Source organism: Scyliorhinus torazame, chromosome 16 (assembly GCF_047496885.1).
Source record: "Scyliorhinus torazame isolate Kashiwa2021f chromosome 16, sScyTor2.1, whole genome shotgun sequence".
In the NCBI taxonomy this organism is placed as follows: domain Eukaryota; kingdom Metazoa; phylum Chordata; class Chondrichthyes; order Carcharhiniformes; family Scyliorhinidae; genus Scyliorhinus; species Scyliorhinus torazame.
In genome coordinates, this window is record NC_092722.1 from 36,908,058 (window position 1) to 36,935,935 (window position 27,878).

Below are 27,878 nucleotides of genomic sequence, written 5' to 3' on the forward strand. Positions count from 1 at the left end.
ATAAGGTAGGCATAACGAAGCTATTTCCTCTGGAAGGAGGACCAAAACTAGATTCATAAATGTAAGGCAGTCACCAAGACGTCCAATGGGAAATTCTGGAGAAACGTTTTTATCTGGAGAGTGAGAATGTACAATGTGCAATTGAGGTGAATGGCATAAATACATTTTTTAAATAAATTTAGAGGGTAGCCACCTGGGATGGCCACTTACAACCAGGAACAGAGAAGTTCGCAAAGCATAGTGGGTAAAATGGACAGAGCAAGATTCAGGCAGGCTCCGAGCCTGAAATGTATATTTGCAAGTGAGGAGTCCAGACGGTATCGAAACTCTGACCAATTAGCATTTTGATGGGCCGATTAGCATTTGATGGCCCAAGTCCACCAAGACAAAGGACTGGTACTTGAGTGACCGGTATAGTCCCAGCCATTTCGGCGCCACTCCGTGCTAGGGAAACGTAAATAACAGGGTCAGTGACCGCTTGGAACACGCCCAGCCATCCAGACACCCGCCCATATATTCGTTCAAAATTGAACATAGTGATCAGGGATCACCCAATTAGTGGGGTCCAAACTGAAGGACCACCCAAAAGAGCGCGAAAACCCTCAAGCATAAGAAGAGAGTCCACCATGCGTTGGTCCTCTTTTGGACCCGGCGCCCCGGTTACGGCTGTTTCCAATTGCAGCACCACCAGAAGCAAGTCCAAGTTCAACGCTCGCTACCAGACGGATGAGCCTAGCTGAGCAGCAGTTACTTTTCCACACTCGATAGATCCAGAATCGGACAGCGGCCACTGTTCCTCTGACCTAAGCCGGGTGCCTGAAGTTAAGTACAGGTTGTCTTAGTCAATAGGTGTAATTAACTAGTAGTGTTTATGTTGCATGACTAATTGTGTGTGTAAATAATGTACCCTTGACCTTGAACTAACTAACTGGTGTTTGGCTCTTTGATCGATAGCTGATTGAACCTTGTGGTGGTATCATTTGATACCTGGCGACTCGGAGCATTAGAGTCAAAAGAAAGGAGGGCAACCTCACTGATTGCCATAGTTACAGCAGAGCCACAGAAAAGGCAACAAGAGTACCCAATTATTTTTTTTTTCCAATTGAGGGGCAATTTAGCGTTGCCAATCCACCTACCCTGCACATCTTTGGGTTGTGGGGCGAAACCCACACAAACACGGGGAGAATGTGCAAACTCCACACGGACAGTGACCCGGGGCCGGGATCAAACCTGGGACGTCAGCGCCGTGAGGCAGCAATGCTAACCACTGCGCCACCGTGCTGTAAATAAATACATTTACGGGGAAGCTGGATAAACACAAGAAGGAGAGATAAATAGAAGGTTAAGCTATTAGAGTCAGTTGAAAAGGAGTGGCATGAAACTTGTGTGGAGAATAAACACTGGCACACACCAGGAGCCCTAATTGGCCTGTTTCTGTGTACTACATTCTATGTAAAAAATGTAAATGACCACTCGATATTTAGGCTTTTCATTATAATACTATATTCTCTTCAATGTTCACAACTTCATTTCAGAACCATAATTTCTTTACAAACTTATTTGGAAACTTAGTTCACCCCCCCGCAATGATGCAGTACTATTGTATCTTACAAAGGTGGGTGTACAGGATAAATCCTCCATTGCTAATTGGCAAGAGCTATGACTCTCACTTCATGAAGTACAAATGGTGAATGGAAAATGTCACCAGTTGGCTTGCCAGAATTGGAAGTGCTTAATTTTCCAGCATTAACATTCATCATTTTGATTAGCATGAAAATCACAAGACAGAATTAACATAGGTCAATAAAAATGTTATAATCTGACTGATGCTAGCTGTTAAGAGCCTGAGAAATGCAACAGTGTTGACATTCAATTAGATCCGTAGCTAACATGGTTCACATCAATCCAAAGGCACTAACTGGGCAAGTAAAGGTACCTGGAAAGGTAGAATATGAAACCAAAATGTCACTAGTGGTTGGTAAGCTTGGTCTTGCATCGGGCTCATCTTCTGCTGGACTTGGAGTTGCGTCGGTCTGCAAACTAATGGGGTCATTGAGTGTACTAATAGCACTATCCACCTCCTCAGCTGTCCTGAATCCTGTATCCTTCAGATCTGTAAGAAAGAAAACATTTCACCGTAAGGCTGTGAAAGTACAAACCCATTGAATTAATTCCTCAAATAACTCGGATGCTCTGAGATAGTGTGCAAAAGTGACTCCCTCACTGCAGAACCGCTGTGATTGCATTGCTGGGTGCAGCACGGTGGCGCAGTGGTTAGCACTGCAGTCTCACGGCGCCGAGGTCCCAGGTTCGATCCCGGCTCTGGGTCACTGTCCGTGTGGAGTTTGCACATTCTCCCCGTGTTTGTGTGGGGTTCGCCCCCACAACCCAAAAATGTGCAAGGTAGGTGGATTGAACACGCTAAATTGCCCCTTAATTGGAAAAAATGAATTGTGTACTCTAAATTTATTTATTTTTAAAAATAAAAAAATGTGCAGAGTAGGTGGATTGGCCACACTAAATTGCCCCTTAATTGGAAAAAATGAATTGTGTACTCTAAATTTATTTTTAAAAAGTGATAGCATTGCTGGTTTATTCCGCTTGTGTGTTCTTTTGGCCTTTCTCTCTCCCTCTGGACTCTCTTTCAAAACTGCATTGCCCACGCTTCCCCAAGCAATAAGCTAAACAGATGGTCCCATAGATGGAGACAAATGAAACACATAAAAAGCAGTTAGAGTGAAAGCATTTAAGAAAAAAGATGACGAGACAGTAGATGACCAAAGAGTTTGGAAATAAAGAGCAGCAAAGAATTTCAAAGACAATTGGATAAGTATTGGATAGGAAGGATAAGGATCTGAAAAAGAGTAGAAAAACATGCAGGGAATGTGCAGACTATGGGACTAGAGTAAATAGCACAGTTCGAAAAGTTAATTTCTGCACAGCTGAGATGACATTTTCCGGTCTTAAAATTTCAATACTTCAATGAAAAAAGGCAAATGGTAATGCAAATGTTAAAAATTAAAACTAATATTTTCGCCTGAACGTTCACAGCATGGACTAAATCAAAAATTGAAATAGGGTAGCTTTCCTATAATTGTTCAGTTTTTATGCCTATATTTATTTACATATTATTTATATATTTATTTAATAAGGCCTGGAGCTACTTTGCTTGGTGGAATAGAAATTAAGCTGGGAAGGATTAACCACTGCCATTCTGCTGCTTTTGCATCCAGGCGTTGGACTACACTGAACCTGGAATACCAACAAACTCTCAGTTTGGTGGTGGACAACTTAGCTCCTTTCGTGACTGGTCAGGGGAGGTTTGGCCTGATGTCTTTGTTGTGAGATTGCACTGTCCATACTACGCTGATTTCACTGATCTGCATGAATGAAATCCTTTGCTGCTGCTTCACCAAGGGTACATCAAGCTCACCTGCACAACATTTGAATGCTTGTGATAGAGGATTGAGGGATTTCTGAGGCATGAGACAACATATTGTGGTGGTATATAATTCTGCTGACCAAGTTGTCTCACGGTTGCTTGGTTTGAGCTACTTCATTTGTTCTGGATCAGATGAAGGTCAATCCCACTTAGCACAGTATTAGCACTGATGTGTTGGGTGCTCTGGATCCGTGGAACACACACAGGCCACCAACACTTAAAATAGTACAACACTATTTTATTAAGCTAGAAACTGTTGAACATACTTTCACTGTGGGTTAACACGATGTTAGATTAAACTAAAGACCTATGCCTGTCCTAACCAGTCTATGCACTCAGCACATGGTGAAGATCTGTGCTGTAAGCTCTGTCCTTCTGAGAGGTTGCATCCCGAATGAGTGGGCAATCTGATGCCCTCTGTCTTTATAGTGAGTGTGCTCTAACTGGTGAGTGGCTGCGGTGTTGTGTGTGTTGATTGGTCTTGCTGTGTGTCCATCAGTGTGTGTGTCTGCACCATGATATACTGGTGGAGATTATGACAAGCACTGCATGACATAATGGAGGGTATCCTCAGTGTGAAGTCAGGACTGTGCTTCATGAGGACTGTATAGCCATAATATGTATCAATGCTTTTGTGGACTAATGTATCATAACAGTTAGAGTGGTGAGGATGTGATCAAGTAGGTTATTCCCAGTGATGTGATTCACTCACCATCAGTCACAATCCCAGACTGTTGATTACATCCTTCAGGACTCAGGTAGTATGGTCAATGGTGGTACTCATGAAATACCATTGCTGATTGATGTCCCCCCCTTGCAGTAAAGTTTCTGGAGGAGACAGTGCAGAAAGAGGTGGACCCAGTGAGTTAAAACAGCAGGGAAAGGGAGAGCAGCTTTAGAATGAGAAAGAGTGCAGGAGAGGTGGACTCTCTGAGTTCAGACAGCGGGAGAATGGATGGGAACTACGGGGGAGAATATCACCTTAACAGAGTGGGGAAAAACAAAGGTGACATTAGAGAATGTTCAATGGCTGGCAAGTAACTGCTCATTTGAATTACTCAAATTTGAATTATTCAAAATTGCTTTCAGATTAAATATTTTATAAATTAAAAAACTAAACACCAACTGGAAATTTTAAAAAGAACATGACTTAAAAATGAAATAAAATAGAGATTCAGGGCCAGGCAATGTGTTGTACCTGCATGATGTGGGAACTGGTGGATCCCATTGTGGTTCCTGTTTTGTTACCTGTCTGGTAGATAACATGTGCTACTCAAACCTTGGTTAGTGATGGGGTATTCTGAATCCCGATGAAGAAGATTCAAACTCTTCCAGTAGTAACAAAAGGTTTATTGAGTAACTACAACAATATTTACATGAGTTCTTTACTTTAACTTTGATACTAATGATAAGGTTAACAAGATCTAACTATGGTAACTATACGTAACTCCATTGGCTATCTGAACTAGTCTGCTGTTGCTTTGATCACCCTGCACCCAAGAGAGAGAGAGAGACCCAATGTGGCTGCCTTTTTATACCCCTGTTGGTCTGGCCCTCTAGTGATCATGTGGTGCTACTGATTACACATTAACCTCTTGTGTACATGCACACATAGAGATCACTACATCCCCCTTTTTTTCGTGTTACATATTTTCTGTATGTTGTAAAGAAAATTGAACAAACAATGGATGCAGTTTGCAAGGGCATTACATAAAATCAATGAGTTAGTCCGCCAAATGTTAATATATTTAGGCTCCTTAAGTTTTTTTCCTTTTTTTTGCTTGCGTGAAATAGGTAGACAAATGATGTTATGTACAAGTTGTGATGATCTTGACGAGTATACAAAGCCAATTAATATTTATGAGTCCAATCTTAATTTTAAAAAAAAAATTTTTTTTGAAGTGGTGATGTTGATGTTGTTATTTCTTTGTGAACGTCATCAGTGTTCCAGTGTTTAAGTAACCAAGAAGTCATCAATGAGGTATTTGAATGGTCACTTTGTTGTCTGATTTATGTTTTTTTGTTTCTATGCTTACGGTATTGATTCGGTGTTACATCTTTGTTGTCTGATCTGGGCTTTTTCTTGTGTTTGTGGTATTGATTCTGCATGTCATCTTTCTTGACAGCTGGTTTGCTTGGTTGTTGTGGAGCTAATGTGAATTTTTGAGATTTGTTGCCATGCCATGACATGTTTGTACTCTTGCCATTGTTTTGCAGTGTGCTGTGGCATTGTCCTTCATGTGCAGAGTTGTACCACGTTGTACAGGTCGTTGTTTCATTGTTGTCGTTTCTGTCTTAGTCGTTTTCGTTGTCGTTCTTGTTGTTGTTTTCGTCATGCTTGTTGTTTCTGTTTTTGTTGTTGTCGCTGTTGTTCTTGTTGGACTGGAAGGGGAAAGATCCAGGTATCGTGGTCCACGATAGTGCCGACGATATAGGTAGAACAAGAATAGAGGTTCTGCTGAATGAATACGAGCAGCTAGGGGCTAAATTGCAAAGAACCAAAAAGGTAATAATCTCCAGATTACTACCTGAGCCACGAGCTAATTGGCACAGGGTCAATAAGATTAAAGAGGTAAATTTGGGCCACGGTAGCATTGTGGATAGCACAATTGCTTCACCCAGGTTCGATTCCGGCTTGGGTCACTGTCTGTGCAGAGTCTGCACGTCCTCCCAGTGTGTGCGTGGGTTTCCTCCGGGTGCTCCGGTTTCCTCCCACAGTCCAAAGATGTGCAGGTTAGATGGATTGGCCAATGATAAATTGCCCTTAGTGTCCAAAATTGCCTTTAGTGTTGGGTGGGATTACTGGGTTATGAGGATAGGGGGAGGTATTGACCTTGGGTAGGGTGCTCTTTCGAAGAGCCGGTGCAGACTCGACGGGCTGAATGGTCTCCTCCACTGTAAATTCTATGATAATATGTGGCTCAGACATTGGTGTGGGAGAAATGGGTTCGAATTTATCGGACATTGACACCAGGACTTGGGAAGGAGGGAGCTTTCTGATAGGACGGTCTTCACCTGAATCATGCTGGGACCAGAGTCCAGGCGAATCACATAATTAGGGCTGTAGATAGCGCTTTAAACTAAATATTGGAGGGGGAGGGTTCAGTTGCGTGGAAAACTTTAGAAAATCCAAGTTAAAGGAGAAAGCAGGTTAGCGATGAGGCTGATTGTTACCAGAATATAAAAAGGACATAACGTGTGAATGTCATATTGCATCAAGGAATGAAACAAGAGTTGGGAAATTTGATAATACAACAAACTTAAAGACTTTGTATCTGAATGCTCAAAGCATTCGGAATAAAATCAATGAGTTAAAGGCACAAATAGAGATAAAGGGGTATGATTTGGTGGCCGTTACTAGGACATGGTTACAAGGAGACCAGGTCAGGGAGTTGAATAACCAAGGGCACTCAATATTTCAGAAAGATAGACAAGGAAAAGGAGGTGGTGTAGCTTTGCTGGTAAAGGAAGAGATCAGTGCTGTAGTGAAAAATGATATAAGCATTGGAGATCAAGACCTGGGGCGAAATTCTCCCCCAACGGCGCGATGTCCGCCGACTGGCGCAAAAAACGGCGCCAATCAGACGGGCATCGCGCCGGCCCAAAGGTGCGGAATGCTCTGCATCTTTGGGGGCCGAGCCCCAACATTGAGGGGCTAGGCCGACACCGGAGGGATTTCCGCCCCGCCAGCTGGCAGAAATGGCGTTTGTTGCCCCGCCAGCTGGCGGAAATGGCGTTTGTTGCCCCGCCAGCTGGCGCGGAAATGCGGCGCATGCGCGGGAGCGTCAGCGGCCGCCGACAGTTTCCCGCGCATGCGCAGTGGGGAGAGTCACTTCCTCCTCCGCCATGGTGGAGACCGTGGCGGAGGCGGAAGGGAAAGAGTGTCCCCACGGCACAGGCCCGCCCGCGGATCGGTGGGCCCCGATCGCGGGCCAGGCCACCGTGGGGGCACCCCCCCGGGGTCAGATCGCCCCGCGCCCCCCCCAGGACCCCGGAGCCCGCCCACGCCACCTGGTCCCGCCGGTAAATACCAGCTTTGATTTACGCCGGCAGGACAGGCAATTTCTGGGCGGGACCTCGGCCCATCCGGGCCGGAGAATTGAGCGGGGCGTCCCGCCAACCGGCGCGGCCCGATTCCTGCCTCCGCCCAATCTCCGGTACTGGAGACTTCGGCGGGGGCGGGATTCACGGCGGCCAACGGCCATTCTCCGACCCGGCGGGGGGGGGGGGGGGTCGGAGAATGACGCCCCTAGATTCAGCCAGGGTAGAAATAAGAAATGGCACGGGAAAGAAGTCCCTGGTGGGAATGATCTATTCCCAAACAGTAGTTTAACAAAAGTATAAAAGAGGAAATATTGGGGGGCTTGTAAGAAAGGTATGGCAATAATCATAGGTGATTTTAATATGCATATAGACTGGATTAATCAAATTGGCATGGGTAGCCTCAAGGAAGAGTTCACTGAATGTATTAGAGATTGTTTCTTGGAGCATAATGTTGTGGAACCAACCAAGGAGTGGGCTATTCTGGATTTGGTATTGTGTAATGAGGAGGAATTAATTAATGACGTCATAGTTAAGGATCCAGGGGCTGTTGTTTGAGATATTCAATTCCTTCCAAATAAAATACATTCCAGAGGAAGAAAGATTGTAAGAGGGGAAAATTACAACCATGGCTAAGCAAGGACGTTAAAGATAACAAAGACAAAGACTAAGGCATACCATATTGGAAAGGCCAGTGGCAGGATGGAAGATTGGTAAACTTTTAAGATCAACAAAGGGTTACTAAAAAAGTAATAAAAAGAACGGAAAATTGTGAAAGAAAACGAGTACAAAAGATAAAAAAAAGGATAGCAAAAGCTCTATAAGTATATAAAAGGGAAGAGAGTAGCTAAAGTGAATGTTGGTCCCTTGGAGGATGGGACCAGGGTGTTAATAGTGAAGAACCCAAATTGGCAGAGATGCTAAATAATATTTTGCCTCAGTTTTCATGGTTGAGGACACTCGTACCATCCCACTAGCAACAGGAATTCAGGAGGATCCTTACAATATTGATGGCAGGGATACAAAGAACAAAGAAAATTACAGCACAGGAACAGGCGCTTCGGCCCTCCCAGCCTGCGCCGATCCAGATCCTTTATCTAAACCTGTCACCTATTTTCCAATTATCTACTTCCCTCTGTTCCCCACCCATTCATATATCTGTTTAGATGCATCTTAAATGATGCTATTGTGCCCGCCTCTACCACCTCCGCTGGCAATGTGTTCCAGGCACCCACCACCCTCTGCGTAAAAAACTTTCCACCCACATCTCCCTTAAACTTTCCCCCTCTCACCTTGAAATCGTGACCCCTTGTAATTGACACCCCCACTCTTGGAAAAAGCTTGCTGCTATCCACCCTGTCCATACCTCTCATAATTTTGTAGACCGCAATCAGGTCCCCTCTCAACCTCCGTCTTTCCAACGAAAACAATTCTAATCTACTCAACCTTTCTTCATAGCTAGCACCCTCCATACCAGGCAACATCCTGGTGAACCTCCTCTGCACCATCTCTAAAGCATCCACATCCTTCTGGTAATGTGGCGACCAGAACTGCACGCAGTATTCCAAATGTGGCCTAACCAAAGTCCTATACAACTGTAACATGACCTGTCGACTCTTGTACTCAATACACCGTCCGATGAAAGCAAGCATGCTGTATGCCTTCTTGACCACTCTATCGACCTGCATTGCCACCTTCAGGGTACAATGGACCTGAACTCCCGGATCTCTCTGTACATCAATTTTCCCCAGGACTCTTCCATTGACCGTATAGTCCACTCTTGAATTAGATTTTCCAATATGCATCACCTCGCATTTGCCTGGAGTAAACTCCATCTGCCATTTCTCTGCCCAACTCTCCAACCTATCTGTATTTTGCTGTATTCTCTGACAGTCCGCCTCGCTATCTGCAACTGCACCAATCTTAGTATCATCTGCAAACTTGCTAATCAGACCACCTATACCTTCGTCCAGATCATTTATGTATATCACAAACAACAGTGGTCCGAGCACGGATCCCTGTGGAACACCACTAGTCACCTTTCTCCAATTTGAGACACTCCCTTCCACCACTACTCTCTGTCTCCTGTTGCCCAGCCAATTCTTTATTCAGCTAGCTAGTACACCCTGAACCCCATACGACTTCACTTTTTCCAAACTTTATCAAACACCTTACTGAAGTCCATGTATATGACATCTACAGCCCTTCCCTCATCAATTAACGTTGTCACTTCCTCAAAGAATACTATTAGGTTTGTAAGACACAACCGTCCCTGCACAAAACCATGCAGCCTATCACTGATAAGTCTATTTTCTTCCAAATGTGAATAGATCCTATCCCTCAGTATCTTCTCCAACAGTTTGCCTACCAGTGATGTCAAGCTCACAGGTCTATAATTCCCTGGATTATCCTTGCTACCCTTCTTAAACAAAGGGACAACATTAGCAATTCTCCAGTCCTCCGGGACCTCACCCATGCTCAAGGATGCTGCCAAAATATCTGTTAAGGCCCCAGCTATTTCGTCCCTCGCTTCCCTCAGTAACCTGGGATAGATCCCATCCGGACCTGGGGACTTGTCCACCTTAATGCCTTTTAGAATACCCAAAACTTCCCCCTTCCTTATGCCGACTTGACCGAGAGTATTTAAACATCCATCCCTAGCCTCAACATCCGTCATGTCCCTCTCCTTGGTGAACACCGATGCAAAATACTCATTAAGAATCTCACCCATTTCCTCTGACTCCACGCATAAATTCCCTCTTTTGTCTTTGAGTGGGCCAATCCTTTCTCTAGTTACCCTCTTGCTCCTTATATACGAATAAAAGGCTTTGGGATTTTCCTTAACCCTGTTAACCAAAGATATTTAATGACCCCTTTTAGCCCTCTTTATTGCGCGTTTGATAGATGGTACTATAACCAAATTTGCAGATGGCACTAAAATAGGTGGAATAGGAATGAGGAAATTGCAATGAGGAAATAATATTACAAATGGATATGGACAGGTTAGTAAGTGGGTCAAAATATGGTAGATGGAGTTTAACGTGGATAAGTGTGAGGTTATCCATTTTGGTCGGAAAAAATAGAAAGGTAAATGGAGAGAAACTTCAGATTGCTTTGGTGCAGAGGCATTTGGGTGTCCTCGTGCATGAATCGCAAAAAAATCATTATTCAGGTACAGCAGGTAATAAGGAAGACAAATGGGAGTGGCATGGTGGTGCAGTGGTTAGCACTGCTGTCTCACAGCGCCAAGGACCTGGGTTCGATGCCGGCTCTGGGTCACTGTCCATGTGGAGTTTGCACATTCTCCCCGCACTTACGTGGGTCTCACCCCCCACAGCCCAAATATGTGACGGGTAGATGGATTGGCCACGCTAAATTGCCCCTTAATTTGACTTTTTTTTTTAAAAAGGAAGGCAAATGGAATTTTGGCATTGTTAGCTAAAGGAAAAGGGTATCAGGGGTTATGGGGAGAAGGCAGGAGAGTGCGGATGAGAAAAATATCAGCCATGATTGAATGGCGGAACAGACTCGATGGGCCAAGTGGCCTATTCTGCTCCTATGTCTTATGGTATAAAAGTAGGGAAGTGCTGTTGCAACTGTACAAGGCATTGGTGAAACCGCACCTGGGTACTGTGTACAGTTTTGGTCACTTGCTTGAGGAGGGATATGTTGCATGAGAGACAGTTCAGAGGAGGTTCACTACATTGATTCCAGAAATATGGGGCGCGATTCTCCGCTCCCGCGCCGGTTGGGAGAATCGCCTGGGTCGCCAAATTTTCCCGCGACGCCGGTCCGACGCCCTCCCAAACGGCGAGAACGGCCCCGTCAAGTTCCGCACGGCGCAGGCCGGAGAATCGCCCGAGACACCCAAAATGGCGATTCTCCGGCACCCCTGCTATTCTCAGGCCCGGATGGGCCGAGTGGCCAGCCCAAAACGGCGGGTTCCCCCCGGCGCCGTCCACACCTGGTCTCTGCCGGCGGGAACAGCGCGGGAACGCTGGGGGGGGGGGGGGGGGGGGGGGCCTGAAATGGGGTCTGGCCCACGATCGGTGCCCACCGATCGTCGGGCCGTCCTCTCTGAAGGAGGACCTCCTTTCTTCCGCAGCCCCGCAAGATCCGTCTGACATCTTCTTGCGGGGCGGACTCGGAGAGGACGGCAACCACGCATGCACGGGTGACGCTAGTTATGCGGCGCCGCCGCGTCATGTATGCAGCGGCGCCAAGGCCTGGCGCGCGTAAATGACACGGCGCCGCTCCTAGCCCGTTATCGGGCCCTGAATCGGTCGGGATAGGGGCCGTTTCGCGCAGTCGTGAATCTCGACGGTGCGAACACTCTGCCTCCATTTCGGAGAATCCCGCCCATGGGGTTTGCCTTATGAAGAGAGATTGAGAAGTTTAGGCCTATACTTTCTCAAGTATAGAAGAATGAGAGGGGAGATCTAATTGAGGTATATGAGACGATAAAAGGTATTGACAAAGTAGATGTAGAGCGGATGCTTCCTTTTGTGCGGCAATCTAGAACGAGAGATCATAGTTTTAGGATAAGGGGGTAGCAGATTTAAAACAAAGATGATGAGAAATTACTTCTCTCAAAGGATGGTGAATCTGTGGAATTCGCTACGCCAGAGTGCGGTGGATGCCAGGACATTGAGTAAATTTGAGAAGATAGACAGATTTTTTATAAATAATGGGTTGAAGGGTTATGGAGAACGGGCAGGAAAGTGGAGTTGAAGCTGAGATGAGATCAACAATGATTATATTGAATGGTGGAACAGGCTCAAGGGGCTGAATAGCCTACTCCTGCTCCTAGTTCTTATCAGCAGAAGGAGGGTGGTAGATACTGCCTATGTTTGACCTGTCGCATGAGGCATCATGGAGCTCAGACTCATTGTTGCCACTCCTGACGGTGTACCACAATTCCCCCATCTCTGATTGATCTGACCAGCTAATGGGGCTGGGGCATACACAGTAATGGCAATAATCAGAGACTACTTCAATGGCTTATAGTACTTTGAGATGTCCGGTAGTCATGAAAAGTGCTAAATGAAAGTCCTTTTTTTTTTTTTTAAATGTCAGGTTAACTAGTTTGTGGGACAGTCCTTCAATTTAGGCACTAGACTCTTGATGTTGTGACGAGGACTTTGAGGATTCGTCTGGGCTAAGCGTGCTTTTCTTAAGTCCTGATTTGTTGCTTCGGTTGCAGACGAGTTTTACTTTTGTTATTCCTTGCAGCAGTTTGATTACGTCTTGCTCGGGTGTCGTGGGTCCAGAGTCACATACAGGCCAGGTGGGCTAAAGATGGCAGGTCTGCTTCCGTAAAACTAACAGTTGGGTTTTTATGACTATCTGAAAGCTTCGTAGTCACATTTATTGATACTGTTATCCTCTGATCTTGTTTCAACACAAAATTTTAATTCTCAAATTGCCATCCCGGTGGGTTTTGAACACAGATTCTATTGTTTATTAGTCTATGCCACCGGGTCACAAGTCCAGCTGTATAACCACTCGACGACCGTATCTTGACAGTAAATATTTTAGTGCGGATTTGAACACTGTTTCTAAGGTGGAGTTAAAGTAATAATCCCATCTGAACTGGGCAATAAAAGGAGACTAATAGTGCCCACTGGAGACTCTGGAACAAAACTACAAGGACTCTGGTTATAGTTGTAGAGCTGACAATTTGTGAACAGACTCTTGAATATGGTCACTGGCTGCTTAACTAAGCATCAAGAGTCACTACATTGATTCTTCTTAATGTTTCTAATAGGTGGAGGACTTCCAGCGGAGGGGGAAGAAGCGCACGAGGTGGCAACCACTGGAGTATTGTACTTTTTGCCTCTTTTCTTAGCCCTACAGATTGTTTACTCTCGGAAACTCATAGTTACTGTAATAAAGGTGGTGTATGACTTAAATGTGCAAAATAAATCAGGGGGAAAGGCGGCTGGAGCAGAGACGCATTGACAGTCTGAGGCCTCTCGGAGTTCAGAGTCAGTTTCTGGTCCTCCATCCACTCCAGTAATGGTTGAGCTGCTTTCTAGTATCTTGGCGAAGAAATTCGAAAAGCACCGATCAATTGTGCCGGAAAACATCAAGGAATCAATTGAAGAGGCGTTTGTCCCCATTCAAGCGGCTCTGGGGGAAACGAGTCAGACCGTTGAAGCCCAGGGCGCCACGATCAAAGATATGGAGCTGGCCTTGTCGGGCCACAGCAATCGGAATGCCTCACTGGAATTGTCTTCGGTGATCAAAATTAATGGATCGTTGAGAGCCAAGATGAATTACCGAGATAATAGGTCCAGGACGCAAAATATTTGGATTGTGGGATTGCCAGAGGGGATGCAGGGCCCAACGCTCACTGAGTACATTTTCTGGCATATTCGGCAAGTTGGTGGGTGAGGGTAATTCACATCCCCTTCTGAGTTGGACCAAGCCCATCGTACATTTTGGCCAAGGCCTCTTCCTGAAGATCCACGAAGGATCCACCTTTAAGGAGAAGGTTTTGAGATGGGCAAAGGAGCACCGCAACTTTAAGTGGGATAGCCACTCCATCAGGTTCTATCAGGACTTGGGTGCAGAGCTAGCAAAGAACAGGGCCGCGTTCAATGGAGTCAAGGCAACTCTGTACAAAAGTGGAGTCCGGTGCGGTGTGGTTTACCCAGCTTAGCAGTTACTTTTGAGGGAAAAGACTTTCTTCGACGCACCGGGAAAGGCGGACTCTTTTGTTAAAAGACACAAGTTGGGCGAGGTGTCATTGTTTCTCTTCGGTTCTGTCAACGGGCTTGTTGAATTCTCACATTGTTGGGCTTCATGTTCATTCTGATTTTTTCTTGTTCTAGTCGGGGTTGAGTTCTTGTTCAGATTTGGGGTTTTACACTATGTGGAGTTTTGTTCGTTATGGTAATCTATAGCATCATTTTGGTGCGCAAGGTATATGGATTTTGGTATTTTGTTTTTTACTTCTATTTTTCTTTTTCTCCAGTCGGGGGCTTCCCTGCTAACCAAGAATTAGTTAACTAGAGCGGTTTTGAGGGGTTCGCTGCAGCTCATTCTAATAGTTTTTAGATAACGAGCTTAGAGTTTTTGTTTTGTTTGTGCTTTAGTAGTTTTTGTTTGTATCGCTTCTATTTGTAATTGGGTGTGATTGTATTCAAGGGCGATGGCGTTGGGGGGAGGGAGAGAGGTAGTTTGCTGTCGGTGTCTGTAGATTTTTCTTTGTCCAGTCCTTTGACTTGGTTTGATGGTCACCTTGGATGGATTTGTTTGCTGTACCTTTTAAGTATTCCGTGGGTAATCTTTCTTGGTGGAAATGGCCGACCGTGATTGGGGGGGGGGGGGGGGGGGAACTCCACCTGGAATGTTAGGTGTCTGAATGGCCCAGTGAAAGGATAGAGGGTTTTTGCTACCTTAAAAGAGTTTAAAATCCGACGTGGTGTTTTTGCAAGTGACCCATTTGCAGGTCAGAGATCAAACTAGGTTACGCAAGGGTTGAGTTGAGCAGGTCTTTCATTCGGTTTCTATGGTAGGATGAGAGGTGCGGCAATATGTTTTTTTGGCCTGTAAGATTATAGACGACCACAATGGTTGATAAGTTATTGTCTGTGGTCCCTTGGTGGGCACCCCAGTGGTCATGGTTATCATTTATGCCGCCAATTGGGATGATATGAATTTTATTAATATCCTGCTGGCCTCTCTCCCCAATTTATACTTGCATCAGCTTATTTTAGGTGGGACCTGAATTATGTCTTGGATGCTTGATTGGATCGTCCCAAGCCTAAATCCTTTGCACTAGAGGTATGGTCGTGGCTTTGTGGTCTTTCATGACGCAGATGGGAGGGGGCGGCCTAGGCCCTTGGCATTTCTTGTACCCACGCGATAATGAGGTTTTTTTTCGCATGTCCATCATGTACATTCGCAAATTTAGAGCACCCAATTAATTTTTTCTCCTCCCTTTAGCAGTGGTGGCTGAGTACTCAGCAATTGTTATTCCAGGCCATGTCCTGCACTTCGTTAGTTTGTCGCTAGGGTCTGGCCCCACCCAACAATCATCTTGGAGGTTAGACACACTATTAGCAGATTAAAAAAAATGTTGTGAGTATATGTCCACTGCCACAGAGGACTATATACAATTTAACAAAACGGGGTCAGTCTAATCTTCCATACTATGGGAAGCCCTTAGGGGTGGAAATTATCTCTTACAAGATTGCATTTGGTGGGGACAGCGAGGGTGGAGCAGCAGAGGCTGGTGGACTCCATTCTTGAGATGGACCACCAGTCTCGCTTATTCTAGCCTAGAGTTGCTGGTGTTAGGAAGAAATTGCAAACACATTTCACACTTTTGTCGACTAACAGGGCGGTAAGCCAATTACAACGTTCAAAGGGTATGTTCTATGAATACGGGGAGAAGGCCCGTATGAAACAGCAGGAGATCACAAAGATAGGCAATTCGAGGGGTAACCCCGTTTCTGCCCCTCCTTAGGTTAATGCAGCTTTTGAATCTTTTCACTGCGATCTCTATAGATCAGAGCCACCTGTTGATTGATCGGTCATGTCGGACTTTTGGACTCCCTACCCATCCCAACTGTTGAGGGGCAAGGACTCGACAGAGTGTGGTTCGTGCTGTCCTACTTCACTTCTGAACGCGGACGTCAAGCTACTCGCCAAGGTGCTGGCGCTTCGGATGGAGCCTTGCCTTCGAAATATAATCTTGGAGGATCAGACAGGCTTCATGAATGGTTGATGGACGGCTTGGTGGTGCAGTGGTTAGAACTGCTGCCTCACAGGGGCAGCACGGTGGCACAGTGGTTAGCATTGCTGCTGTGGTCCCAGGTTCGCTCCCAGCTCTGGGTCACTGTCCGTGTGGAGTTTGCACATTCTCCCCATGTCTACGTGGGTCTCAACCCCACAAACCCAAAGCTGTGCAGGGTAGGTGGATTGGCCATGCTATATTACATAGAACATACAGTGCAGAAGGAGGCCATTCGGCCCATCGAGTCTTCACCGACCCAGCCCTCACTTCCACCCTATCCCTGTAATCCAATAACCCCTCCTAACCTTCTGTGGTCACTAAGGGCAATTTATCATGGCCAATCCACCTAACCTGCACATCTTTGGACTGTGGGAGCAAACCGGAGCACCCGGAGAAAACTCACACAGACACGGGGAGAACGTGCAGACTCCGCACAGACAGTGACCCAGCAGGGAATCGAACCTGGGACCCTGGCCCCTTAATTGGAAAAACAGAATTGGGTACTCTAAACTTATATCAGAAAAAAGAAAAAAGGGTTGACAATTGTCAGCCATAATAAGTCACCTGTTGAATGTTGTCTTATTCTCTCCTCAGTGCCCCGAAGCAGAGGAGATTGTATCTCTGGATGCTGAAAAGACATTTGAAGGAGTGGAGTGGGAGTATTTATTTGAGATTCTTGGGAGGTTTGGTTTTGGCCAGAAATTTATTTCTTGGATTCGTCTATTGTACAAGACCCCCCACAGCTAATGTTCGTACGAATGCCCTGAACTCTGATTATTTCCCTTTGACTAGGGACACAAGGCAGGGGTGTCCACTGTTCCCACTCCTGTTTGTTCTGGCAATAGAGCCGCTTACTATAGTGCTGAGATCCTCTGTTAAGTGGAGGGAGATTAATCGGGGAGGGGTGGAGCATCGGGTGGCCCTTTACGCGGATGACCTACTTCTCTATTACGGACCTAGTATCCTCTGTGAATGACATAACAAACTTTCTTCGCAGTTTTGGCTACTTCTCTGGATGCAAGTTGAAATAGGCAAGAGGGAATGCTTCCTGGTTAACCCTCCAAGGAGGAGAGCCCAAGTGGGGATGTTACCTTTTCATCTTGCCAAGGTGAGCTTTCGTTATCTGGGGGTCCGGGTGGCCCACAGCTGGCCTTACTTCATAAGTTAAATTAGTCCAGTCCAGTTAGTGGTATTAAGGTAGACATGCAGAGGTGGAACAACCTCCCCCTATCCTTGACTATTAAAATGAACGTGCTCCCGAGATTTCTATTGCTCTTTCAGTGTCCCCATTTTTCTCACCCAATCCTTTTTTTTATTAAGGTCAACAAATTATCTTCTTTTATCTGGCTGGGTAGGACTCCCAGAATCAGTGGGGTTCTGCTCCAAAGGGACAGATTATCGAGGTCCTGGCCCTTCCAATTTTTTGTTTCATTGTTGGGCAACCAATATTCTGAAAATATTGTTGTGGTTTATCGATCCCAGAACCATATGGAAGCGCACTCCCGCACTACTCTAGTCTTCGTCCAATAGTTACTGCACCGTTGCCTTTATCCCCTATAAGAATTTCCTCGTATCCAGTGGTGGTCTTCTCCCTGAGAATTTGGAAGCGATTTAGGCAGCATTTCAACCTCCTTTCCCCGTCTTCGCTAGCCCACATATGTAATAATCACCTTTTACTACCAGCTGGTTGAAATTCGACGTTTACATTTTGGGAAGTGAAGGGTCTGAAGCGGTTTGGAGACCTGAAGGGGAGGTTTCCTAGTTTTAAGGAGTTAGCTGAGAAATTCCAGCTACCCAGTTGCAGTCTTTTTAGGTATTTCCAAGTTTGCGCTTTTTTGTGTAAAGCATTTACCTCCTTTCGTTTGGAGCCACCCTCTTCCCTGATGAAGAGGATTCTATCGCTGGCTAGGCCTGAGGAGGGAGGGGGGTCTATTTCAGACATAGATGGTCTCATCCTTTCAACGGATTCTGCTCTGTTAAGTGGTGCAAGGGCAAAATGGGAGGATGAATGGAGTCCTATTCTTAATGGTGAGTTGTGGAGTCAGCTCCACGTCTTCATGTGCTTGGCTGGGCCTGATTCCGTTTCAGGTTTTGCATAGGACGCACTTGACCAAGGCTAGGATGAGCAGATTCTTCCCTGGGGTTGACGATAAGTGTGAGCAGTGTACTCGTGGGCCGGCTAACCATACGAATATGTTCTGGTTCTGTCCGAAGTTGATAGTCTTCTGGGCGTCTTTCTTCAACACCATGTCGGAGATAGTCTGTGTAGATTTGGATCCATGGCCGCTGGTGGACATATTTGGGGTGTCCGGTTTGCCGGTGATACAATCTGGGGTGAAGGCAGATGTCCTTGCCTTTGCCTCGCTGATAGCCCAGAGGTGTTATTTGGGTGAATTCTCCCACTCCGCCTTGTGGCTATGCGTGGCCAGGTGACCTAATGTCATATCTGAATTTGAAGAAGGTCAAGTTCACCATCAGGGGCTCGTCGGAGAGGTTCTACCTAAGATGGCAACTATTTACTTCCTTTTGTAAGGGGTTCGTCACCATCAGCTGTTAGGGGGCTTTTACGTTTAGGTTAATTGGATACTGTGTGTGTTTTTGGCTTCTTACCCCCTTCTATTGTATTTTTCTGTTTGATTGTTTTGGGTTGTTCTGATTATGAAAAATTTATTGAAAACATTTTTTTTTTTTTAAATGAAAGCAGCCAAAATCTCAACTGGAATTAATTTCTATATTTGAATTTTCATGTATGAAAGAAATGAGCATACAAGCTGTTTATTTTACATTCTATACATTAGGATCTTGACACTGAATAAAATTACACCGGAGAAAAAAAAGTTTCTGATAAGTGATCCATTTCCATAACTCAGCAACAATTATGACACCTACCTCCACCGCAAGCTTGAATGAAGAATAATTTGGGCTTTTCACGCAGTGTTGGGCAGTGTGAACCATCAAAGTAGCTGACAATATGCTGAACTGGCACTGGTTGACCCCCATCCACTCCGTAAATTGCACCAGGAAATTGCCTGTGCTGAGCCTGAGTAGGGAAACATGTGTATAACGTTCAACATTATAACAGCATAGTCTGCGTCTACACCCAGGAAGTGTAGCTAATGTATTTACACTGCAGTGTACACCCATACCCAGCTAATGCTAGTTACTGAAAAAAGGATAATTTACACAAATATTTTTTCTATACTGATGTGTATAGTAAACATAACGACAGGTGAAAGTCTCCTGTCTGGTAGACATACTGTAAACGGTAATTCCTGCACAGACGGCAGACAAGGGAGGTTGACATAAAAGATGTAAAATGCCATTGTTGCTGTAAGAGGTACGTTCTGAGGATGCAACTGAGGTATGTTATTGGAGTAAGGTTTAGGATAGTTTCACTCTGTGTCTAACCTATGCTGACCAGACAGGGCTTAATGTTTCTAATAAGTGCCTGAAATCGGAGGAAACCATGTGTTTTAGCCTGTGAGGATAGATGCTAGGTTTCAGGGATGGGAGGAGCGATGGGTGATGGAAATGAAGTTTTTAGAAGGGCGGTTTGCGAGTTTGGAGGAGCTGGGGTGAAGTTTGAGATCCCACGGGGGGGGAAGACTCTCAGGTACATGCAGATGCGGGATTTCACGAAAAAGGTTTTTTCGACTTTCCCGGCAGTGCCGCACTCCTCGTTTTTGATTGGGGGGGGGGGGGGGGGGGCGGGGGGGAGTGCAGAGCTTTGGGGGGGTGTTCATCTCAATACTCCTTGGGAGGATTTTGGGGAGGATATGGTGTTTCTGAAGGGGGTTAAGGCCAAGTGGGAGGATGAGCTGGGAATGGTGCTGGAGGAGGGGTTGTGGTGTGAGGTGTTGCGGAGGGTGAATGCCTCGACCTCAGAGCGAGGCTGGAGTTGATACAGCTAAAGGTAGTGCATAGGGCGCACCTGACGAAGGTGAGGATGAGCCGATTGTATGAGAGGGTGGAAGATATTAGTGAGTGGTGTGGGAGGGGCCCTGCCAATTAGGTACATGTGTTCTGGTCCTGCCCGAAGTCGGCGATCTTGCACGTGGATTTAGAGCCCAGTCCCCTGGGGCCATATTCAGGGGGTCAGACTTGCCGGAGTTGCAGATGGGAGTGGAAAGCGGATGTTTTAGCCTTCACCTCGCTCATTGCTCGCAGGTGGATCCTGTTGGGGTGCAGCTCAGTCTCTCCACCCTGTGCCTCGGTGCGGCTGGGGGATTTAATGGAGTTCTTGCACTTGGAAAAGATGAAATTTGCTCGGAGGGGGACAAGTGAGGGATTCCATAAGTGATGGGGTTTGTTTATACAACATTTCAAGGAGCTAGTTACCGTCAGCTGCTGGGGGGGGGGTTGTGTGCTTTAAATGTTAAACATTTTGAATAAAAATACTTTTTTTAAAAGTGCCTGAAATCGAGGAAAAAAATCCATTCTACAATACAAATATTCTTCAGCTAAAGCAGCACAAAGTTTCCCACAAGTAAAAAAGATTTTGTATTCAGAAATAGTCACTCTTACTCTTCAAATGAAGAGCTATGTGACACTCTACAAGTTGTTTATTTCCCCAGCCTATTTTTGTTTGTAAGCACTCCCACACATACATCATCTGGTAGTTAAAATGATTATGAAGCTTAAGCTAGCTCCTTGACAAATGTACATAGGGACATACTGTGGCGAACTGACCTTTGAGATTTTTTCCCTCAGGCTGGAACTTTTGACATGGACAAAGGTACTCCCCATTTTCTCACCAATGAAGCAGAAATTCAGTAGCAAATAGGTAACAAGAAGCAGACTCTTCCAAAACAGATTAGAGGCTTCAAGTTCAAAACACAAGAATTTGCACAGTACAGGTTCTGGTCCATGGGTTTGAAAAAAGATCATTACCACACCATGGAATGAAGAAAAATGGGCAATTTGTTCATGCAAGTTCACTGGTTGTCACTTAACAATTTAGATTTGTCAAAAATATGTTCTGGGCATGTCCGGCACTTGCGGGGTTTTGGAGGGGCTTCGCAAAGGCTATGTCCAAGGTCTTGGATACTCAGGTAAAACCGAGCTGGGGGATAGCAATATTTGGGGTGTCAGACGAGCCGGGAGTGCAGGAGCTGAAAGAGGCCGGAGTTCTGGCCTTTGCCTCTTTGGTAGCCCGAGGAAGGATCTTACTAATGTGGAGGGACGCGAAGCCCCCAAGAATAAAGGCTTGGATCAATGACATGGCTGGATTTCTCAGGTTGGAGAAGATAAAGTTTGCCTTGCGAGGGTCTGTGCAGGGGTTCTCCAGGCGGTGGCAATCATTCCTAGACTTTCTCGCAGAACGTTAGGTAGAGGTCGATGGCAGCAGAAACCCGGGAAGGAGGGGGGGTTCTTGTTTTGGTTTATGTAAGTGGCGTTTGCCCCATTTTTGTTCTTAGTTTGTTAGATAGTTTAATGGTTAGAGGATTACGTTTCTTTGTGTGTTGGCGTAATGCCCTTTTTATTTCTCTTTTGTATATTTTCTTTCCTTTCTGGAGTGTTTTGGAAAAATTTATTGGAAAAATTTTGAATAAACATTTAAAAATATATATATTAAGGTGCTTTTACTTTATACCCGTTTATAATGTATGAACATTCAAAATAAAAATGAAAACTGTCTGTATGTCTATTTTTAGATATCCCAGAGGTTTAACAAATGTCATCTGTCAAGTACTTCACGTCAATGGAAAATATAAGCAATAAAAAGCTACAAATAGTGGAAATCTGAAATATAATCATGCTGGAAACACAGATATTTAACATATAAAGAGAGAAAAGAACTATTTTCTCAAATATTAATTTGTCTTTTCTCTTTGACTAGCGCTGATGAACCTGCTGTACCTCTGGCAATTTCTGTCTTTGCTTCAGTTCTCCTGCATGGCTTCTGTTAGGGACATCCTTGTTGGACCTCTGTCCTTTGTAGCAACACTACAGGAACTGGGACCTCAAGGGACATGCAGGTCTTTGGGAAACGCTTCCGCATTAATGTAGCAGCTCAAAGGTTGTGAACAAACTTGTTTGTAAAAATCCACCCAAGGGCAGTGCATGGCAGACAGTGGTGACAATTGTGCATTTAGCACAATCATTGAAATTATTGAAGAGGAATTTTTCCAAGTCAGGTTCAGCTGGGAAAGAACAGAAAAACTAGTGCAGTAAAAGAAGTAGGATGTAGAAAGAAATAGAAGTGGAAAGCAAATGACGAAACCAAAGAGAAAAATGCACACACCCAAACAGAAGTAAAACAAAACATGTTTACCCTATTGTTTAAATATTACTGACCTACTGGACTAAATTATGCCATGCAGCTACTGTACCTACTGCTGAAATCAGTACCTTGACCCACCTGACTGCCATGTGAAAGAATAACTACAATACAGCAGTCGAAATCCTTATGGTTCTTGCGAGCTAGATTCTTCAACTCCTCTATCATCAACTGTCAGAGAGAAACACATAACAGATTGAGGAAACACCGACAATCCATGATGCAACATTTGTTAAAACGAAGATTTTCACAAATCAAGTCACCACAGGGAACATGGCATCATGGTGGCAATGTTCTGTTTTACCAGAGGAAGTGAAAAGTAGTTGGGAGACCAGGAAATAGAAAACCATAAGGCATGAGGTCTTTCCAAATATTTTTATCATGCACAGTTACTGGTATGAATAAAGTCATTACATAAATATTAAACCTTCTGCTATGTCCAACTCTAGCCGCTGGTTGGGTAGACTAAGACGAGGGTGCACAGTCCAGCAACTGGAGAAAGAACTTTTAGGAGTGAAATTAGGAAACACTTACAAAGGCTGAGAGAAGTATGGAACTCTCGTCTGCAAATGGCAATTGAGGTTCTGTGGCCCAATCCTTACTTTTATATCGGAGATTGATAAACGTTTGTTGATGAAAAGTATTAAGGAATATGGTTGCAAATCAGTCATGATTTCATTAAATGGGCGGAACAGGCTTGAGGGGCTAAATGGTCTTTGTTCCTATGTTCCTTTTGCCTACCTGATTTTTGTTAAAGCCTGGCTAAATTCTCGGAATAGATTTTGCACAATACAGAATTTGGCCTGGCTGAAGTTATGAAAACATGAGAGATTATGTAAGACTCCTGGTAAATTTGGATAGCTGTAACTCCTAAGAGTGCTATTCAATACAGAGGGGGAAATCATGCTTTGAGCAAGCACAATAATTTCTTTTTTCTGGCTCTTTTGAACGCACTTGGTTAGTTCTGAAGCGACAGGTTCCTTTCAGTAAAGTATCTGAGGCAAGGCTGTGCTGCCTTGTACAAGCTGTGCTGCCTTGTACAAGCACATTGTGCTCTCTGTGATCTATAATGACAAATCAAAGATTATTAGCAGTGTGTGGAAATACTCACGTGTTTGGTCAAATTTCTTTTAACAATCACGTCAAAGTGCAATTTCTGAAAGAGATTTTGCACATTTTCGCAATCGATGTCAGAGCCTGCACGACAAGCCAAACCACTGCTTTGAATGAAATCCGCATTGTTGATGATCAAACAACAGCCACAAGGGTCAGCGTCCATTTTGTAAATCTAGGAGGTAGGCAAAGGGAAAGGTAAAATCCACAAAAACTCGACGCTTTCTGAAAATGCAAATGTAATTTTCACTCAGTACAGTCTCTACTTGATAAGTCAATATTCTTTCTTTGTACTAAAAATGTAAATGATCTAATAATTAAGGACCATAAATCAAGAAAAGAAGAGTGGGAGGTACAAGGGGATCAGCGGGGAAGAGATACAAAAACTGTTTCCACTTGCGTGGAACATTTGCGGTGTCCAGACTAGGGACCACTAATATAAGATGGGCACTAATAAATTCAATTAAAGGGAAAAAAAATTCCTCAGAGAGTGATGAAAATGTGGAACATGGGAGTAATTGAAGCAAATAACATAGATGCATTAAGTGTAAATTAGAAGCTTGTAAGGGAGAAAGGAATTGAAGCATGTGGTGAATAGAGTTACCTGAAGTAAATCGAGTGGTTAAGTTTCTGTTAAGTATAAATACTTGCTCTTGTACCGTGATATAAATTCTATGTAAATAACGCAAAGTGGCATTTGGTGGTCAAAAATCAGAATCAAATAAATTGAATTGAACACTTTTAAAAAATATATATATTTTTTTAATTTAAAGTACCCAATTAATTTTTTCCAATTTAGCGTGGCCAATCCACCTAGCCTGCACATCTTTTGGGTTGTGGGGGCGAAACCCACGCATACACGGGGAGAATGTGCAAACTCCACACGGGCAGTGACTCAGAGCCAGGATCGAACCTGGGACCTCAGCGCCGTGAGGCAGCAGGGCTAACCCACTGCGCCACCCTGCTGCCCGAATTGAACACTTTTGAATTAAGACAATCAGCACAAAATTAAATGTCTTATGTTATTGCTTAAAAAATTATTTCTCACTTTCAGGGAAGGGTGTCAGTGATAATAAATGGAATTCTCAGGTAGTCAAGATCTATCAGGTCGGGAACAACAGATACAGGAACAACAATGTATTTTAACTGTAGCATCAGATTATCAGATCTTATAGCACAGTGGGAATTTTTCAACTTCCAACAAACTATATGTATTTGACCACTCAAAGGAGAAACACCAGTTCACAATCAAATAATAAAAGCTTGTACCGTAAACAAATATAAGCCATGAGCTGGGTTGAGTCAAATCAATTTATTTCACACATGGACCTTACAGCCAGACTGTCCATCAAATTAAAATTAATAGAACATTCCCCAGAATATAACAAGTGTGGTTATCAGCCAGTCCTCGTTTTAAATATTTAACAAAGTATAAATTGCATCTATGTTTATTATGTTGGTAAAGAACATAAGAAAGAGGGGCAGAAGTAGACCACACGGCTCACTGAGCTTGCTCTGCCATTTAATATGATCATGGCTGATTTTCTGCCTCACTTAATTTTCCTGTCTGTTCTCCTTATCCCTGAAATCCTTGAGACACCTGTTACGACCAGGATGGCAGGAGTGCACAGGAGCCCCACTAATCTGCATGTCATACCATTAGTTGAAAAGTTTCACTCACTCATCAAAAAGACCAATTATTTACCTTCACTGCTGTTACCCAGAAGAAAAAAAGAGACTTCAACCAGGCCTCTTTCAATAAACTCAAAATGATTGATTTATTATGAAACACTTCTTTCTTAAAATAAGTAGCAGCAAGAACTGGTAACACACAATTGTACACCAGAAGAATAACCATCTATTCCTTTTTTAAAATAACCAGCATGCATGTGCACACATCCCAACAAACAAAGGACAAACAGAAATGGCCACTGCAGAAATGGGCTTTGGAATGTGGGCGTTATAAAATAAAGGATAAAGTTTGCAGGGTTTTGATGCTATCGATCTAGAACTCGCTCATGTGACGATGGACCGCTGGTCCCAGTAGATGTCTGGAGGTTCTCACCAACAGACCTTTGGCATGGAGAAGAACATAGAGCTGGATCAATTCTTCTAGTCTCAGCTCTTCAGGTTTCCAAATATGACAAGTTATACTCACATGAGGATCCTCTGGTTGGAGGTTGATAGCCACACATGGAATTTCAGACAAGGCAAGGAAAGAGTGAGTTTGGGCAGCCTTCCTTCTCGTCTTATTCCCCAAAACACATTGATTACAAAAGCAATAGGTCCAAAACTTAAAGCTTGTCTCTGTCATGTGATTTCAATATCCTTTCAGTCTTCTCCCCCGCCACCCCCACCAATCAAAGTGATTGCAAAACAAACTGCTCCCCTTCAGGGCCATGCTAGTTGACAGTCCAAGGTGAACTTATGACCTTTTTTAAAAATCCAAATGCCCAAATACTACGGTGTTCCTTTAATAAAAGAAAAATACAGTTTTACCAGTACACCTAAAACCTATTTCAGCCTTAAATATATTCATTGATGGAACAATTCTGGGGTAGTGAATTCCAGATGTTCACATCTCTTTGAGTGAAGAAACTTCTCATCTCAGCCTTATCTTTTTTTGTAAATTTAGAGTACCCAATTAATTTTTTCCAATTAAGGGGCAATTTAGCGTGGCCAAGGGCAGCACGGTGGCTCAGTGGTTAGCACTGCTGCCTCACGGCACCGGGGTCCCAGGTTCGATCCCGGCTCTGGGTCACTATCCGTGTGGAGTTTGCACATTCTCCCCGTGTTTGCGTGAGTTTCGCCCCCACCACCCAAAGATGTGCAGGCTAGGTGAATTGGCCACGCTAAATTGCCCCTTAATTGGAAAAATTAATTGGGTACTACCCTGCACATCTTTAGTCTCTCAATTGTAATCAGTAGATGCAATAAAAGATTCTTATTTTGCATCCGAGAAGTGTAACTCAAATTTCCACCAAGTTTTAAAGTGTATGCGAGACTTCACTTGAACTGCAAGGTAGATCTCTACAATTGACGTAGTCGGCAGAAGTGGAGAAAAGCAGAGTCGGAGGAAATCGGAAGATCGACGAAAGGCCAGAAGGACGGAAGACCCAAAGAAAAATGGCTAGACAGGGGTAAGAAAATCTCTTTTTTCACCCATTAATAGTCTTAAAGCCACACCAGCTAGTGCTTCGACCGCTTTAGAAAAGACCTTTTAAGAAAGCATTCAATCGTGCAGGTCGTAAAACTAAATAAAACGGGACTGAATAATGAATAGTCGCGGCGGTGTGATTGTCAAATTGCACAACTTTGTTGACGACCAAAAAAATTGGGTACAAGGCTGGATTTATGGCGGACAAAAATCCTAAAATAGATTCAGTTCCTTCAAAAGGTAGAGAACTTCCCACAACTTCAAGGGGTGGTTGCGCTGTACCAGATGTCTCTGTTGACGATATATTGGGAGACCTTAGATCTTCAAATTATCGACATTTTGGATTGTCTAAAGTAGCTACGAAAATTGAATCAAAATATGACATCCCTAAAGGACAGTGGTTCCTTGACGACATCAAAAAGGTTTGGGAAAAAAACACACGATGGACCAAAAAGAAAGGTATGAAATGGTCTTTTGCAGTAATGGCACAGCTCCATAAACAGCAAGAAACAGTCACAAACACAAAACACAATTGCGAACTTAAAACTGCCAAAGAAAAACTAGTGGCAGTCATTGACCAATTGCGAGCTGGAAAATCTAAGCTCGAGAAATCTGATCAAACTGAAACACTATTGGCAGACTCAAAATGCAGAACTCAGCTATTACTATTACAAATTGATGAACTCCAAAAGAGAAATACTGACTCAGAATCCAAACTTCAACAGTTAATATTAGAAAATGATGGTCTTAAAAGTCAAAATTGCCAGTTACTTGAGGAAAAATGTATTTTGGAAAGTGACATGGACACCATGAAATGTCATAACAAATTACTGACAGACAAATTAACAGTTCAAAAGCCTTCAAATCTGTCTCTAAAACCTTAGGTCAACTCTCCAAAGCAAACAGCCCCACCAACGGCAAGGGTTGAAATGATTTTAACTAAGGCCCAAGATGTACCAGTGGTATCTAAATCAAATGCGTTATTACAAGCTGCTACTGACATGAAAACAATGAATATTCTGGTCGAAATTCCACAAGGGGAGTCTGGCCAAATAGATTATCTGTCCGTTTCGGGTTCAAGGACTCTTTTTCCCCAGAA

The 27,878-nt window shown here is 44.1% G+C and overlaps 1 protein-coding gene and 1 long non-coding RNA gene across 2 annotated transcripts in view; one reads left to right on the forward strand and one right to left on the reverse strand.

Annotated features, from left to right (window-relative positions):
- Positions 1-27,878, reverse strand: part of casp9 (caspase 9, apoptosis-related cysteine peptidase) — a 44,923-nt gene that overhangs the window by 5,469 nt on the left and 11,576 nt on the right. Inside the window, exons 4-7 of the mRNA XM_072478274.1 lie at positions 23,621-23,797; positions 22,591-22,680; positions 19,119-19,269; positions 1,937-2,113 (exon numbers count right to left, since the gene is read on the reverse strand). Coding sequence (XP_072334375.1) covers positions 1,937-2,113; positions 19,119-19,269; positions 22,591-22,680; positions 23,621-23,797 — 595 coding nt within the window. The remainder of the gene's footprint in view (positions 1-1,936; positions 2,114-19,118; positions 19,270-22,590; positions 22,681-23,620; positions 23,798-27,878) is intronic.
- LOC140392725 (uncharacterized) lies at positions 4,099-23,423 on the forward strand. Its single transcript, XR_011935418.1, has 3 exons — positions 4,099-4,200; positions 17,227-17,337; positions 21,884-23,423. It is a non-coding gene; the product is annotated as an uncharacterized lncRNA (long non-coding RNA).